Source organism: Mesoplodon densirostris, chromosome 8 (genome assembly GCF_025265405.1).
Source record: "Mesoplodon densirostris isolate mMesDen1 chromosome 8, mMesDen1 primary haplotype, whole genome shotgun sequence".
NCBI classification, from domain to species: Eukaryota; Metazoa; Chordata; class Mammalia; order Artiodactyla; family Ziphiidae; genus Mesoplodon; species Mesoplodon densirostris.
The window spans coordinates 81,478,071-81,495,271 of NC_082668.1; the positions used below are offsets into that span (position 1 = coordinate 81,478,071).

Genomic DNA, 17,201 nt, shown 5'->3' on the forward strand with positions numbered 1-17,201 from the left:
CTTCCCATCCCCCACAAAATAGAAAGGATTGTATTTATTCTATGGAGAAGAAGGCATATCTAACAGGATCCACTAATATGTAAAAAGAACTTGTCAGTAATTAAAAATACAGAGTAAATGAAAAGTCCAGTAAGTGTTTGATTTAATGATGATATTCTTATGCAGAATAAAGTGATCTAATTAAGAACTTATCCAACTTTTTGTTTGCTTCCCTAAGGAAGAAGGGTTTGAATGAAAACTTAAGCAATGGAAGACAATCTAAATCAAAATTAATGAGTGGGATGTTAGGGTTAGCAGATGTAAGCTTGTATACCTAGAATGGATAAACAACAAGATCCTACTGTACAGCACAGAGAACTATATTCAATGTCCTATGATAAATGATAATGGAAAAGAATATAAAAAAGAATGAATTATATGTAGAAATGAATCATTTTTCTGTACAGCAGAAATTAATACATTGTAAATCAAGTATACATCAATTAAAAATTGATAAAAAATAATAAATCAAAATTAATCAACATTTTAAAAAGTATGTAACTAATACAGCCTCTGTTACTTCCTTTAGTATTACTAATTATTTTTACAAAAATAAACATTTCAACCAACCTGACAACTGTACACCATCATCTTCGCCTTCTTCTAAGTTTAAAAGTGAGTTTTCAAGGATTTGAGCTGTACTGATAATAACATCATGAGACTTGACAACTTCTGGAAATGTTATTTTCAATTGGATATCACCACTTAATCTAGTAACATGATACCATTTCTTCAAAAATGGTTCGAACTCTTTGCGGAAGAGCTGTTCAACTAATGGTACCTTTAAAAATGCCAAAGTTAAAAAGAGAGAAAGAGCATTGTCAAACAAAAGGAGTATTGATCAAAGGCCTACTATGTGTCAAGCATTAACAGAGGTGTTTGCATTATCAGTTAATTAGGTGTAACAACCTATCCATCATTCCATTCATTCACGTGTCAATAAGCATTTACTGAATGTCTATTAGGTGTAGACATTGTGTCTGGGACACAAAGATGTTTAAATTATGGTTGACAAATGTCAGGAACTCATTCTAGTTGAGCACATGGACCAAGAATCAACAAAACAAAACAAATTATCACAACGCAATGTGATCATTCTCCCTTGGAAACACATAGAAAGTGACAGCAAAATGGAAGAAGCAACTGACCCCTCAAAAGAGGGGTTTAGGAGGAATTTTAATCATGTAAACCATGGGTCAGTGAAGAGATAAACTGAACTAAGGCTGAATAAGAAATAAATTTTGAGATTGTAAAACAGGGTCAAGCTATAAAGGGCTATGAACACCAAGCAAAGTACTTTAAATTTTGTATAACAGTTCATAGGACTCTTATGAATTGTTCTGTAGAGTTATTTTTTGGGAATCAGGCCAGAGGCAACCTGCCTAAGGAATTGGAGGAAGCAGAAAACCAAAGGTGAAGAGGCAAGACATTGCCTAAGGGAAAGGATGGCAGTGAAGGGATGGACTGCTGGACTAATTTTGGTGGCTGAGAAAGAACAAAATAGTAGGTTCCTTAAAGAATAAAAATTCAGTAACCATATGATTCAGCAATCCCACTCCTGGGTGTATATCTGGAAAAAATGAAAACCCTAATTTGAAAAGACACATGCACCCCAGTGTTCATAGCAGCATTATTTACAATAGCCAAGACATGGAAGCAACCTAAATGTCCATCAGAAGATGAATGGATAAAAAAGATTTGGTATATATACACAATGGAATATTACTTAGCCATAAAAAAGAATTAAATAATGCCACTTGTAGCAACATGGATGGACTTGGAGATTATCCTACTAAGTGAAGTAAGTCAGACTGAGAAAGACAAATAATGATATGATATCACTTATATGAGGAATCTTAAAAAATGATACAAATGAACTTATTTACAAAATAGAAATAGACTCACAGACATAGAAAACAAACTTATGGGAGTTCCCTAGTGACCTAGTGGTTAGGATTCCGGCCTTTCACTGCCATGGCCCAGGTTCAATCCCTGGTCGGGGAACTGAGATCCCCCAAGTTGCGTGGTGCAGTCAAAAAGAAAAAAAAAAAGGAAAACAAAAACAAACTTATGATTACCAAAGGGGAAAGGCGGGGGAGGGATAAATTGGGAATTTGGGATTAACAGATACACACTACTATATATAAAATAGATAAATAATAAGGACCTACTGTATAGAACAGGGAACTATGTTCAATATCTTGTAATAACCTATAGTGGAAAAGAATCTGAAAAAGAGTATTATAATATATATACATATAAAAACCTGAAGCACTGTGTTGTACACCTGAAACACTGTAAATCAATTATACTTCAATTAAAAAACAAAACAAAAACAAAAACACCAAATCAGTGAGAACTCTTTCAGAGAGGCTGTCCAGTGAGTGCGTTGGCACTGAGGTGACTCCACCTGATTGGTGACTCACAGTATTTTCACATTCGCTAACAGGAAAATGCAAATCTCCGTGAAGACCCTGACCTGAAGGACCATCACCCTGGAGGAGAAACCCAGTGATATCGTGGAAAATATAAGTGAAAGCTAAAATCCAGAATAAAGAAGGCATCCCCACTGGCCAGCGGAGCTCATCTCTACAGGCAAGCAGATGGAAGATAGCCTCACTCTATCTGACTACAACTTCCAGAAAACATTGCCCTTGCACCTGCTCCTCTGTCGGAGGGGTGGCTGTCAATTCTTCAGTCTTTCATTCACAATGCCCAAATGATGTCATTACTCTTCGCTCTACCCCAATTTACATTTAGAAATTACCAGCTTTGGTAATAGCTGAACCTGTTCAAAGTGTTAATAAAGATTTTGTTGCATGTAGAGAAAAAAAGAGCTGACTCTCTATATGTTGTAGTGCCTGCTGAAGGTGGCTGAGTTGACACCTCAAGGCTACACATCACTAGTCATTCAGAATAGCTCCTATACTGGGGAAAGGCCACCTTGAAAGTCATATCTTAGGAGAATTTGTACAATGGAAGCCCAGGAGTGTACAGTGTGGCAAATAGAGTTGGCAGGAAGAGTTTCAAGGGCAAACATCAAAGAATGTGCATTATACTCCTCATAATTTAATTACCTGATAATGTGATCAGTGGTTATCTTTCCACTGGTCTGCAAGGTATGCATTATTCTTTCTTTTCTTTTTCTTTTTTTTTTTTTTTTACTTGAGATGAACTCCACTTAAGTGAAAAATAAGGGCTGGCTGATCCTCCTGGCTGGAGAGAACCGTGTAGGAAGAACATGTCTTTGTATTATTATTTAGTCAAAATGTTGAGGGCTTCTAAGAGTGAGTGTGAGGGGAGAAGGGGTTAAATGGAATCCATGAATTCCAAGGAAACAAAGTGAATCAATAACCAAGTTTGGTAAGTGAAAGAGCATAACACAGGGTAGAAAGAGAACTTTTCAGTTAGTGGTTCCTGCCTATCCACCCGCCTCCAACCCCAAAGTGAAGTCTCTGGTCTACTTGCCACAAAATCAACTCAGAGATGTGGAAAATACAGACTCCTGAGCCCCACCCAAGAACTACTTAATCTAGGGACCGACCATCTCTGGGGACTGCGTCTTGAAGCTTGTGCTTTTTTTTTTTTTTTTTAATTTATTTATTTATTTTTGGCTGCATTAGGTTTTCATTGCTGCGTGCGGGCTTTCTCTAGTTGCGGCAAGCAGGGGCTACTCTTTGTTGCGGCGCACAGGCTTCTCATTGCGGTGGCTTCTCTTGTTGCAGAGCACGGTCTATAGGCGTGCGGGCTTCAGTAGTTGTGGCTTGCAGGCTCTAGAGCACAGGCTCAGTAGTTGTGGAGCATGGCTTAGTTGCTCCGCAGCATGTGGGCTTTTCCCGGACCAGGACTCGAACCCATGTACCCTGCATTGGCAGGTGGATTCTTAACCACTGAGCCACCAGGGAAGCGGAAGTCTGCCCTTTTATGAAGCTTCCAATATGACATTTAGGTCTTTTTAAAATTTGAGAACCACAGTTCTTCTCTTTCTTCCACAAAGTCATTTCCAATTCACTTTTCTAGAACTATTCTTTTCCTTCTACTTATAAGAAAGAGGAAATAATCTAAGAAGGAACTCAGCAAAAAAGATTCTGGGGAAGAGAAGGAAAATTAAATTTAGTGGAGATAGGATGCTCCAGAGGAGAGAAAGTGAACTCTGAAAACAACTGCTCCAGCTACTTGCTTATTGTGTGACCTTGGACAAGGTTCTTAATCATCTCGATTTCCACATTAATAAAGTCAGGAAAATATTAACCTGTGGTGGAATTGTTATGAAAATTAAATGAAATAGAGGCTGACATATTGCCAGTACTCAGAAAACTTCCCTGGTATTTCACCATCCTTTTATTCTAGCAGTGGAGAATGACAGAAGGGAGGACCAGTTCATTTCAGAAGAAAAGCATTCAAGTCTCAGCTCTGCTGCTGATTGGCTGGATGACCCCTGACAGGCCAATTAAAGCCTCAAAGCCTCTGTTTCCTGATTGGTAAAATGGAGATAATTATGGTTACTTCAAAGAATAGCTGTGTGGTTTTAATGAGATAATATAAAGTGTAATATAATATTTATTATTATATTAATACATATCTCTCATTTCCTAGACTGTAGATTCCTTGAGGGCAGGATTTGCATTTGATTTGTCTTTAAATACTCTCATGTTGTTGAATGATTTAAGAATCTCTACACTATGGAGTGGCATAAAAACCTGAGGTTCTGCCCATAAAGGGTGGCCCGAGATCTTCCAAGGAAGCAGCATCTTCTGGTCTACAGAACAAAAAGACATTGTCACAGGTGGTAGCAGGTGTTGGAAATCCTGAGACTCACTTTGGGTGGTGTTGACTTCCTACTGAAGGACACAGAGAGAGCCAGATGTAAGCCTGACATGGCCAACTAGGAGGTGTGTGGGCCTCTTGGAGCCTTTTCCTGAGGTGTGACAGAGTGCCTGCCAAGACTAATCAAACCCAACTGCTACCCACTTCTGCTGAATCATATGGGGCTGCATTATAGCATCTGAAGGAACCTGGGACTTCTCTCTCATGATGTTGAAGCCCTAGATAGGAAATAGAAAGTCTGGGAACACAGGTGGTGTTTTCATTTTTCCCTGCATCTAAAGGCGATAACTTTGGAAAGGATGGAGGGAGATAGAAGTAAATGGTGTTAGGAACAGGATTTCTCCTTCCTAGATCAAGGGTTATAACACCTTGCCACTGGGCCAAATACAGAATGCAGGTTATATTGACTTACTGGGCCTGAGATTACCTGACTCAATCAAAAAGAATTAAAGCTGAAATTACTTTAAAATTCAAAGAAATGGGATAATAAAGTAAACGATTATGATATAGATGAAAGATCTAGTGGAGGGATTTCTAATAATTCTTAGGGAAAAACAACAGGGAAACAGATCAGGAATTAGACCCATGTCCTTAAATGTCTACACAACAATGCAATGAATATGAGTAACTAATGAGGATAATTTAACATTTAAACGTGGCTGCAAATGTGCATTTGTAAGTATCACCTCGATCCAATGGGATGAAAGATTCGCAACCAGAATACAGCACTGAGAGGATAAGGAGTTATACAGAAAGGAAGGTGAGTGAGATGCATACAAAAACATGAGACCTGAAAAGATCAATCAAGATGAATAATATGAAAAAGATAAATGTAAGTATTTGCATTCAGGCTCAAAATTAACTGCACAAAAATAACAAGAGAGGCCTAGTTTAACAGATTTTCAAATGAAAAGGAGCTGAGGATTCTTAGGTTATAGAAAACTCCAGATGAGTCTGTGGTGCCAGAACTGGTGACAAAGGCAAACCCAGTCACGGACCAAATGTCACATCTCATCTCTCCTATACTCTGCACTAAGACTATATCTATAGTATTTTGTCCAGCCCTAGACACTGTGTTTTAACAGGGTTTTAGATAATGTCTGGAAAAGTATGAGCTCTCAGGATGATGAAAAGTCTGGAAACCATGTTATATGAAGATTGTATAAAGCAACTGGAAGTATTTATCCCAGGAAACTAAGAGAAAAATCACTTTAGAGTCACATGATGCAAGCCTTCCTTCTCTATGTGAAGGGCTGTCATAAGGCAGAAGAATTAAGACTCAGCTTACTCTGTATAATCACAGAGGAACGAACACTAACCAATGAGTGTGTATTCCAGAGAAACAGATTTTGATGAATGCAGGTAGGGCTTTCCAGAAGTGACAGTTGTTCAAAGAATGAATTGAGCTGTCTTGTTAGAAGGAGGACCTCCTTGATATGAGAAGTTACTCAGCAGAGGTGAGAGAACCACTCAGTAATGGATAAAAACTGGATCTCGAAGGAGTCTTTCAACTCTAATAGTCGATGATGCTGTGACCCGATAAGGGAAGAAAAGGAAGGTGATGAATCAAAAATAATTCATAGGTTTTGAGGTTATGTGCTTCAGAGGAGGTAATATAACCAACAGAGAGACAGACAAGTAGGGAAGGAGAGCTCTTTGGGAGAGTAGATGAAGGGAATGAGTTTGAGGAAATGGCAGAATGTTCAAACGGTATCAAGAGCATCAGCTTAAGTGGTTTCAAATCCAGTTAACTTTGTTCTCTTCTCTGGACCTGGCACTTAAGACCCTGCTCACTGGTTAAGGAATTCCACTTTATTAGTTATAAAGGTGAGGAGAAAGGGACGGAAGAAAGAACTAATATTTACTGAGTCACTCTTAGGCTTTAGATAGATTATCTAATTTAAACTTCCAACCCTGTATAGGGTAGTATTCTTTTATTCACTTTACAGATGAGGAAACTAAAGTAAGAGAAGTTAATGATTTGCCCAAGATCAAATTACTGGTAGGTAGAAATTGTATTAACACCTGGATTTCTTTTATTTCAAAAGATAATGTCCTTCATAAAGGAAATACATGAAAAGCTATGGAAAAAAATTCTAACATATCACCATTACCACACACACACACATACACAAAAACTGTTCTAATAGTGGGCATGTAAGAATAAAGGAGCAGTCTTTAGGCTTAGCATGTACATACAAAGTGCATTTGAAGCTACATGACATAAATCATTAAGATAGTGGATTCTGAGTATGTTTCTTTAGTACTGAAAAGCAGGTTGCAACTAAAACTTTCAGCATAATAGAAATCCAAAAAAATAGAGGAAAGTTACATATATAGTCTATTACTATAATTTCTGTAAAGGAGTAAATGAGAATCTAGTTACCATAAGTAATGGGAAAAAAGACTATTTCTGGTCATGGAAAAGTGTACTCAATTTTACTCCATAAAATGGTAAAGACTAATATCCCCAATTTGCAAATTTATAAAGTAATAAACTCTGATGTATCTGAATAAAGCTCAGATAACTAGATTTTGTTTAAAATGAAGGAGACCTATCCCTGTTTATGAAGATAGGCTTCAAAAATCCTAAGATATAAATACTAAAGAAAATCTCAGTTGCATTGAATGATATATGTGTATATTTACATATACAAAACATCTGAAAATTATTTATCTATTTAATTTGATATAAATCAGCCAAATATTCACTTAATTTTCTCTTCATCTTCAAACCAAATTGCATATATTCTGAATAAAGAGCACTTGCCACTTTTGACTAAGGGTCAGTGGTTAAAGAGATTCTAGAACACAATGCTTAAGCCTAGATTCCAGGGATATTTTGAGGTCATTTATGTTCATATGTAGTGATAAATTAGTACCAGTTCACCTTAAAGAAAATCTGGGTAAAATACTCTTTATACCTCAGTTACAGCTATTTAACTTAATGTTCTGGCTTAAGAGAAAAAAAATCGACTTTAACGGCTAATAACTGAGATATTACATATAGCTAGAAAAGCAAAGATTTAAAATAAATTACTTATTTTGACATTTTTCCTAATTAAACTAAATGTGTGATCCATTGTTACAAATGTCACTATACAAATGCCTCAGAAAAATAAAATGAAAATAAACCATGTTCTATTTATGTGCTGTTTGAATACCTTATTGACAAGGACTATAACTTTTCCAAGTTCAGATGCTTTTTTCTTCTTGTCCAAGTGATCCTTGGCAATGTAAACGGCCACTCTGGTTTTCCCACTCCCTGTAGGGAGGCATATAATGATATTCTTCCCCTCCAAGGCTGGCTGGGCCACTTCCAGTTGGTAAGGCCTGAGATGCATTTCTGGCTCAGGGGATGCTCTTTGTACCGCATTCTCTTCATCTGAAGGAGGTGAAAAGGAAGAAAAATAAGGAAATAGGCAACAAAATAACTAAGGCTAGGAGGTCTGAAACTGAACATAAATATTGTGGCTTAAATTCCCTTTCATGTGTGGTCCAAACCAAATTTCTATCTTCTGTACCAAATGGGTGCCAGCTCTCTGCATCTGCAGGATACAACCCAAGCACTATGGAAGTGGCCTGGGGAGATGGGGGTACAGAGGGAATGAATTAACAGGATGGAGGCTTAGGAGGGGGCAACACAGAAGAGTCTTTTCACAGAGTGGGCAAAGCCAAGTGGAAATGACTGTGGTGCAGACTTGGCAGTTTATGGTTCTTAATGTATCAGACTTGCCATTTCTCTGTGGAACCATTCTGCCCCACTTTTTTCTCTTAGCCTTTCCACCAACAGATCAAGAGGAACTGGGAAAGTAGGACTCATTAGTCCTCCTTGTTCTGTATTTCCCCTCACTTTTTATTGCAAAGAAATATTAGAGCTGATGCTACTTTCCTTCATTTGAAAAACTTTACCTGACAAACCAAATACCAAAGAGCACTTTATCTATCTATCTATCTATCACCTATCTCAAATATCTAAAAATGGTTCTCCCCAAATCCCATTTTTGCCATTTAAGACAAACAGATTAAACAGAATATTTAGGGAAAAGGAAAACCTCCCGTGCTAGCCTTTAATTTTTATGTTTTCACTGAAAGATGAAAAACGATTTTGTTGGTTTTAACTGAATTGTAACTAATTTTGCCATTTGGTTTTGAATGTGATTTTTATCACTTCTTTATAAGTATGTCTCCACATATTCATATTTTCCTGAAACTCAAAGCACAATATATTAAAAATATTTCCAATTAACATAGATTTCTAAATTTAAAGTACTGATAAAATAAGTACTAACATACATTAATTTTATAAACATTAGAATCAAATCATTATAATATATCTTGGTTTAAATATGTTTTGTTTAGAAGTGACCATATTTATCTAATTAGTCAGGGGAAAAGATCTAAAAATGTATAGCTTACCATGTGGAATGCAGTAAAATAAATATTACATCAATTTAAAAGCCCATCTGATGCTTTATGTAATTACAGAAAAAATGAAATGACAGCACTTATCAGTATTTCATTACACGTGAAGTAAGCGTTCTTTCTCTTATCAATGATTGCAATAAAACTAAACTAACATAATCCCATTAACTTCAGAAAAGTTGCTGATTTTTCCATTTCAGGAACTGGATGATTCTATTTAACTGGGTTTTAACTTGTTGTTATAGCACTATCTGAACAGGTAGGAAAATTCACACCAAATACCACTTAGTAAGGGTCATCTACTAACCTGGCAGGAAATTTGCCTTCTATATGGATGAGTAAACACATATGCAATACATTTACATTATCATTGGCTCATCTGCTGATTCATTTACTATGGCTGTCAGGAAAAACTCATTCAAGATCACCAGCTTTTAAAAACATACATTGACAAGTTTTCTTTCCATGCTTGTTTTGAACTCTATAGCAATTATAATTCATCTTTATTATATTTATGTAAGATTCAAGTTGATTTAAGAATATCATTATTTCTCTAAGTGGCTTTTATAGATTATCAAAATTCTAATATTCCACCTATATTTTGAGCATTTGCCACCTAACTTTTACAAAAGAGCCAGAATGTTTGCAAAGGAAGATGTATTTTAAATTGTGTTTTAACACCAAGATCCAGGAATCTACTTTTGCTAAATTGTCATTTGAGGTAGGAAATTTATTAAAAGATATAGCACATTCTCTCTGTTTAATTTCACTCTAGGTACATTTTTTCATAGATTTAAGAAAATAATAAAATTCAGCTTCCCTCAAAATAGTTGCATGTACTTTTTTAAATAATCATTTTCCCCTTTTGTTTTTCATGCTTACTACTACATCCTTGGGTAAAAAAATTAAAAAGAGAAACTGAGACCAATTTTCTAAGTCTCTTTTCCAGGAATCTAAAATGAAGTCAAATGAGTAAGACATCAATATCACTCATGTATATTAGATATTTGTTGTACTAATACACTTAAGAAGAGTTAAGAGCTATCATGTTCAAAATTTAATTCTTGAACCAAATGCATGATGTTTACTGTTATTTATCTAGTCATGTACCACTAATTCATTCCGAAGTAAGCATTTACTGGGTGACTACTAAATGCCAGGCACTCCCAAGAACACAGTCCTTGTTTTCAAGGACTTCAGAGGCTAGGGCACTCCGCTACTGCCACTGAAAATATCTGGCTAGTGGACAGCTCAATATCTTCCATACTTTTTTGAGTCAAGTCCAGGAAACCTGATGGGTGCCCCCAAGTTTAAAAGAGAGGCACAGAGTGAATATGGAAAAATTAGAGCTGGATTCATTGTGAGGATAGCATCCAAAGAAAAAGAGCTGGGTGAGTGCTAAATATTCAGCCTGATTCTTGCCTTATCACATCCTCTGACATAGGGATGGAAGAATGTATCCACATAAGCAACGAAAAGAGAATTTTCTCTTCTCTGCCACCAGAAGGAGAGAATTGGGCTGGTATCAAGGAGCCAGGAGCCAATTTCCTTTATAAAAAAAAAAAAAATGTTTGGGTTTTGTTTGTTTGTTGTTTTTGGCTCTCTTTGAAAAGCAAAATCAATTAAATGCAACAACGAAAATGGTATTTAAAATATGCACAGGCTTTGAATAACACTGTGCCCATCCTCTACGACAAATATTAATCAAAGACCTTAATGTTATACTATACCATACAAAAGGTCAAAAAATGAAATCAAATAGGGCTTAAATAATAACATTCTATTGGAACTACACCATGTGGCAAATTTCATTCTCACATTGATTTTGACAGCTGAGTTATTCTTGGAGAGAAAAGGTCTGTCACTGCATGTGTTTGAAATCGACAAAGTATTCCTTTACCTATAGTATGTAACCCCAGAAAATACACCATTCCAGCTGGAGAAATATTAACAGATATTACCTCGAAATAGTAAGGAAACACTTTCTATATATCAGGCCAATGTGCATTGCCAAAAATATTGCCACTTTGAGAGAAGCAGTATATCTCTCTGAGAATGAGAAACAGAGAAACAAAAAAGCCTCCCACAGTATAATTAGAATATTTAAACTTTAAAAGTGCCACTAATTATGCTTTACTAGGGCATAATAATATTTCTAAGAAGGAACATAATGTCACGTCCATGATCCTTATGGCCCATCATGTAACCTTTGAAGGTGGACAAAGGGCATGTGGAATAGGGTCCCTTTGATGTCAATCTCAAAACATAATCCCAAACACTGCAATGCTTTCAGTGATTCAATATGTGTTTAACAATTCACAGTTTACATAAACCTGTTTTTGAATTGATTTCCACTTCAGCCTATATCATGCACCTGAGGGAAAGGAATTTCAGAATTTTATAATTTCAGAATTTTTCTACCCACTATGCAATTTTATACCCACTAGTCTTTGTTCCTAAACACTGACCATCCAGAGCTTCAATGAGTGCCCTTTAAAAATTTGTTTGTCTTCAAATGTATTTGCCTTTGAAAATGTATTTGCTTTTTAAAAGTAGGTTGCATTCAGATTTATCATGTCTTTCATGCCACATTGAAGACTGAAAATCAGTAAATAGTTACATTTGCTAATAGCTCTAAACTGACAAAATTCCCGGCACACAGAGAATATCCATTAAATATTTATTAAATGAATGAATATTGTTGAAAAGCCCTTACTTAGACAAACAAAAATTAGGATGAGGTTCAGAAGCTTAAAGCAACCATAAAGATGTTAAATATTAGCTAAAGTATATTTTGAGTTCTAGCATCAATAGCATTTAATAAAAATGTTAAATATTAAATTTAACAGTTGTATAACAAGCATAGAAAAAAGAAATACAATCTACAGAAATATGCACATGGCAATAACTTAATAAACACTGACTAAATTGAACAGAAAATTAATTAACCCTTTTTAATTAACATTAAAGTTATGACTGACATTTGGTGAATTGTGTTTCCTCAAACCAACTTGTTCTAAGAGATTCAGGGGTGTTACTAAGAGAAAAGGGCATTTAAATAAAAGAGGTGGTACATTCCAATTGGGAAAGCTTTTAGGGCAGATGGCCATCTTTATGTAAACTGTTTTGCCCCTTTAGGCCTATTGTAGATGTAAATTTCTAGAATCCTTCTGACAATGAAGGATAATGTAAAGTACACAATATTTTCTCCGTGTTTTCTACAACTCAATCACAGAACGAATGAAGAATGAAGTAATTTGTTCTTAATTTGCCATTTTGCTGCTGCTTCTTAGCTGGCCACATTGCAAAACATTGTTTTTTGTTTGCGCTCATTTGTTAAGTTTAATTATAAAATATTTCAAACATATAACCAAATATTAGAAAGTTGTGTAACAGACATCCAAGGACCCATCATCCATTCTTAAAAGATGTTAACATTTTACCTCAGTAATAATAATGGAAGTGCACATTCAAAGAACAGAAAGAAGAGATTTGAAATCGATCAGACTGACAAAAGTTGGGGAGTCTGATAACAGGAAGTCTTGCTAGAGTGTGGGGATTGGGAAGTGGCACTCTTGTTTATTGCTGGCGGGATATTCAACTGATATGAGGAACAATTTTGGGAAATATTTAGTAAATTTCTCATTCAGTGATGAAAATATTTTGCAAACTCAATTAAAGAGGTGTTTATACAAATTGAAATTCTTTTAACTATATGTGTAAATTCTAGCTCTTATTTTAAGAAGGACTCATTAGATGCCATTAACTACAGTCATACTATGACTACAGTCATACTCATCTTATTGATAGTAATTTTTATTTATTTTATTTATACATAATTTTTATTTATAATGTATTTTAATTTTAAAAAATTAGGGGTTGGAAATAAATGTACAAAATTGAGTACATAATTTGAAAGCAGTCAGATTAATTGAAACAGATCACATAAATAACATAGATTACATGATTCTATGGAACGTGGCATATGCCAGACCAAAAAGCTATGTGCTGGATCAAAATTAGAGAGCTTGATTCTAAGACTTTTGTAAGTTGTACTTTTAAAGAAAGTGAATGGCAAAGTTCCAAAACTACTTCAACTGTAGAAAAGAATTGCTTTAATTGCATAAATACATTAGGGAGGGTATGAACAGCCCCCATGCTTTCCACTATATGGTGTCTTATTTCACACTTTTTAAGGTTTACACAACAGTTAGGCAGTACCTGAATCACTTCCCATGGTGCCTGAATCACTGCCCATGTTGCTGTTATGTCCAAGACTTTCATCTAAGCAGCTGACACTTCCTTCTGCCAAACTTGTGTCTGATTCTGCAAAGGAAAACATTTTAAAATATTTTAAAAATATTTCTGAGAATAAACGTATTTTAACTGCACACCTCTACAGCACACAGTACATACAGTTCAATGCAAGTTGAGAAGGCACACCCAGATGACTACGAATAAAAGGTAAGACTTTCTGGCAAGCGACGTTTAAAAATTCCACTATGGATGAGCAGCTGGCGGGGACTGAATCAAATACATATATCTACCTACTTAAAGGACCATTCATCCAATATGAGAGGTCATGTAAATTTGTAAGGGTTTATGACTTTTGTCGTCCCCCATGTGTAAATTTTGTCCAAAGAAAGAAGATCTAGGCCTGATAATGTCATTTAAGCAAAAGTACTATATAGAAACCATTGAGTCATTTCCATGTAAAATGGTAGAGAATTAATGAATTATAGAAAAAATTAATGAAGTACATGGTTCTACTGATAGGTTATGAAAATAGCAGTTCAGTGATACACATAAAATCTCACAAAGAATTTACTCGGGAAGAATATCATCAAAGCCTGGCATTGCAGTGGCACTAGGAGCTTATGTGAAGTTGGAAATAATTTCTTTTCTTTACTGTACTTAAACTAAGCTTCCATCAAAGAATTACAATTAATATGAGGGGCAAGGGTACGTCTTTCACTTATTAATCCTGATTTTTTCTTTTCAGTACTCAGTGTCAATTCCTTTTGAAAACCTTCCTTCCCTCAAGGGAAAACTTCCCTCCTTACAGTTTATTTCCAAGGATTTATGCAATCCCACCCGCAAGGATCAGAACTATTGCTAAACTGGTAAAAATAAATGAAAGATGGTTACAGATGTTGGTTTTGGAATTAGAAAGACTTGTGAAATTTGCTGTTGGCAATGCTGTGAGCCTAACTTCCTTCCCCTTATTCAAAATGGGGCCAGTAGAGGCACAAGCTATTATAAAATACCTTATTACAAAATAAGCTACAGGATATATTGTACAACACAGGGAATATAGCCAATCGTTTACAATAACTATAAACAGGGTATAACCTTTAAAAATTGTGTACTCCTGTAACCTATATAAATATTGTGCATCAACTATACTTCAATAAAATAAATATAAATGAATAAAATAAAAAATAAAATGGAGCTAGCACAATTTATCTCACAGGATTTGACAACCATGGAGTAATATTAGGTACAACAAGCTCTTTGCACTTTAATTGCTGGTGATTGGAAAATGAAATAAAATTCAAGTAGTTGGTGGATTACTAGGGCAATATGTCATTTAAAAATCTCTTGGAAATTCCCTGGCTGTCCAGTGGTTAGGACTCCATGCTTTCACTGCTGGGGCCTGGGTTCAATCCCTGGTTGGGGAACTAAGATCCTGCAAGCCATGTGGTGCGGCTTAAATAAATAAATAAATAAAATATCTTTACAATTAATAATATTTCATAATATTTATATGTGTTAGATAATTATTATTTTATGCTTAAGCTTCAAAATACACTAAATAAATTATATTAAAGAAGGCTTAAGCTATGTAAAACTAGTCTGAGTGTCACATACTTAAACTGGAAATAGAAACGGGTGAAAAACAGACAGATAGTATGTTATCAATAAAATGTCTCTGGAAAGGGACAGCATACAACTCCTTAAAACTACAAGTATCTTCTTTTTCTTTAACTGGTTATTTCTTTTTTTAAGTCAGGTATGTTGAGGTATAATTTTCATACTGTAAAAAATCATTCTTTTTAGGTGGATAGTTTGATGAGTTGACAAATGTATAGTTTTGTAACCACCATCACAATCAAGATTTTTCCATCACCCCAAAATCTCCTCAAGCCCCTTTGTTGTCACTGCCCTCCTGCGGTCCCCTGGCAATCACTGATTTGGTTTCTGTTCCTAGAGTTTTGCCTTTTCCAGAATGTCATATTAATGAATTCAGGCAATAGGTAGCCTTTATGTTTGGCTTTGTTAACTTAGCATAAGACATTCAAGATGCATTCACATTGCTGTTTATATCAGTAATTTGTTCCTTTTTATTGACGACTACTATTCCATTGAGCATCTGTGACGTGTGTCTGTGACATCTCCCTTCCAACTTGGATAAGCCCATTTAGCTTGGGAAATATAATGAAATTACAGCCAATGCCAATTAACTATGTAAGATAGCTTTCTTAAAAGTTAAAAGAAAGCTTATAAGAAATTTGTAAAAAAAAATTGTCAATGGACTTACATACTGTTTAAATATATTAGCACAACACAAATATACTCATGTGAAAATACTGTGCTTATCAGTTGTCGTAGATTAGCTTTGAAACTCAGATTTGAGGAATCCCTTATGATCACACGGGAAAGCCTGTGTATCTCACTGAGAGATTTTAAATATGGCACTCTGCAATTCCCAGAGGTATGCCTTGTTAGGAACTCAGAGGCGAGTGTGGGATAGAACTGTCAAGTAGGAGAGCATTTTGGGCAGATATAATGATGAAAAGAGAATATGAGTTGTAAGGAAAAAGCAAGGTGTAAAATGAGATGGGGAAAATGTCACTGCAAGGATAATTCTAGATCTAGAAAGAGAGACCAAGATTTTTAAGGCAAAAAAAGTGAATTTTGACTTGCTTTTCACTTGTTTTAAATGTGGTATTGAGAACTGAAGACAATGCCAAAAACACTGAAAAACACTAACAAATATTATCTAAAACTGAACACTGTATCTTTAAGTTTTCCACTAAGTATAGTCCAGATGGAAATTATACTTGATTTTCATTTCATTTTCTAATCACTAGCAGTTAAACCACTGTCTTAGACCTCCTCCGTGTATATGTAAAGTCAGGATTTTCCCCAAGCTTTGTACAAACATACATAAGGTTTGGGAGAGCTGCTTAATGCAATGTGCATGAATAATTTATGAATAATAAAGAAAGGTACTACCAAAATAGGGTGTTATTAATTAAGTTCATTATCTGGATTATTTTGATTTAGCAGACAAATCTACAATGTGTCAGAGGACACTGAGCTCAGTGCTTTCACAGATGTAATATAAGTGATATTTTAAGCTCTCAACATCCTATGTGGTAGATACCTATTATCACCTCAGTTTCATAGGTGAGAAACCAAGTCTCAGAGAGGTTAAATGATTTATCCAGGTCACACAGCTAGAATGGAGCAGAACTGGGAGTCACATTTTCTGAATCCAAGTCTAACATTCCAGCGCTTTTTTTTTTCTAAGCAACTTAAAAAGTTTATTTTCAAAGTAATAAATGAAAACTTTTCATGGTTAAGATGAGCAACTCCAGTTTTTCTCTTCCTGTGACTTCTGAGGTTTGTTTTTTTAATAGATGTTTATTGGAGTATAATTGCTTCACAATACTGTGTTAGTTTATGTTGCACAATAAAGCGAATCAGCCATATGCATACACATGTCCCCATATCCCATCCCTCTTGAGTCTCCCTCCCATCCTCCTTATCCCACCCCTCTAGGTCATTGCAAAGCACAGAGCCGATCTCCCTGTGCTATGCTGCTGTTTCCCACCAGTCAGCTATTTTACATTCGGTAGTGTATATATGTCGATGCTACTCTCACTTTGCCCCAGCTTCACCCT

At 35.5% G+C, this 17,201-nt stretch overlaps 1 protein-coding gene and 1 long non-coding RNA gene across 2 annotated transcripts in view; one reads left to right on the forward strand and one right to left on the reverse strand.

The window, feature by feature from the left end:
- Positions 1-2,802, forward strand: part of LOC132494957 (uncharacterized) — a 28,660-nt gene extending 25,858 nt beyond the window's left edge. Inside the window, exon 3 of the long non-coding RNA XR_009533186.1 lies at positions 2,489-2,802. This is a non-coding gene — a long non-coding RNA (uncharacterized LOC132494957). The remainder of the gene's footprint in view (positions 1-2,488) is intronic.
- The window catches only part of IFIH1 (interferon induced with helicase C domain 1), a 56,466-nt gene that overhangs the window by 15,258 nt on the left and 24,007 nt on the right, over positions 1-17,201 (reverse strand). Inside the window, exons 4-6 of the mRNA XM_060106421.1 lie at positions 13,513-13,617; positions 8,031-8,251; positions 610-820 (exon numbers count right to left, since the gene is read on the reverse strand). Coding sequence (XP_059962404.1) covers positions 610-820; positions 8,031-8,251; positions 13,513-13,617 — 537 coding nt within the window. The remainder of the gene's footprint in view (positions 1-609; positions 821-8,030; positions 8,252-13,512; positions 13,618-17,201) is intronic.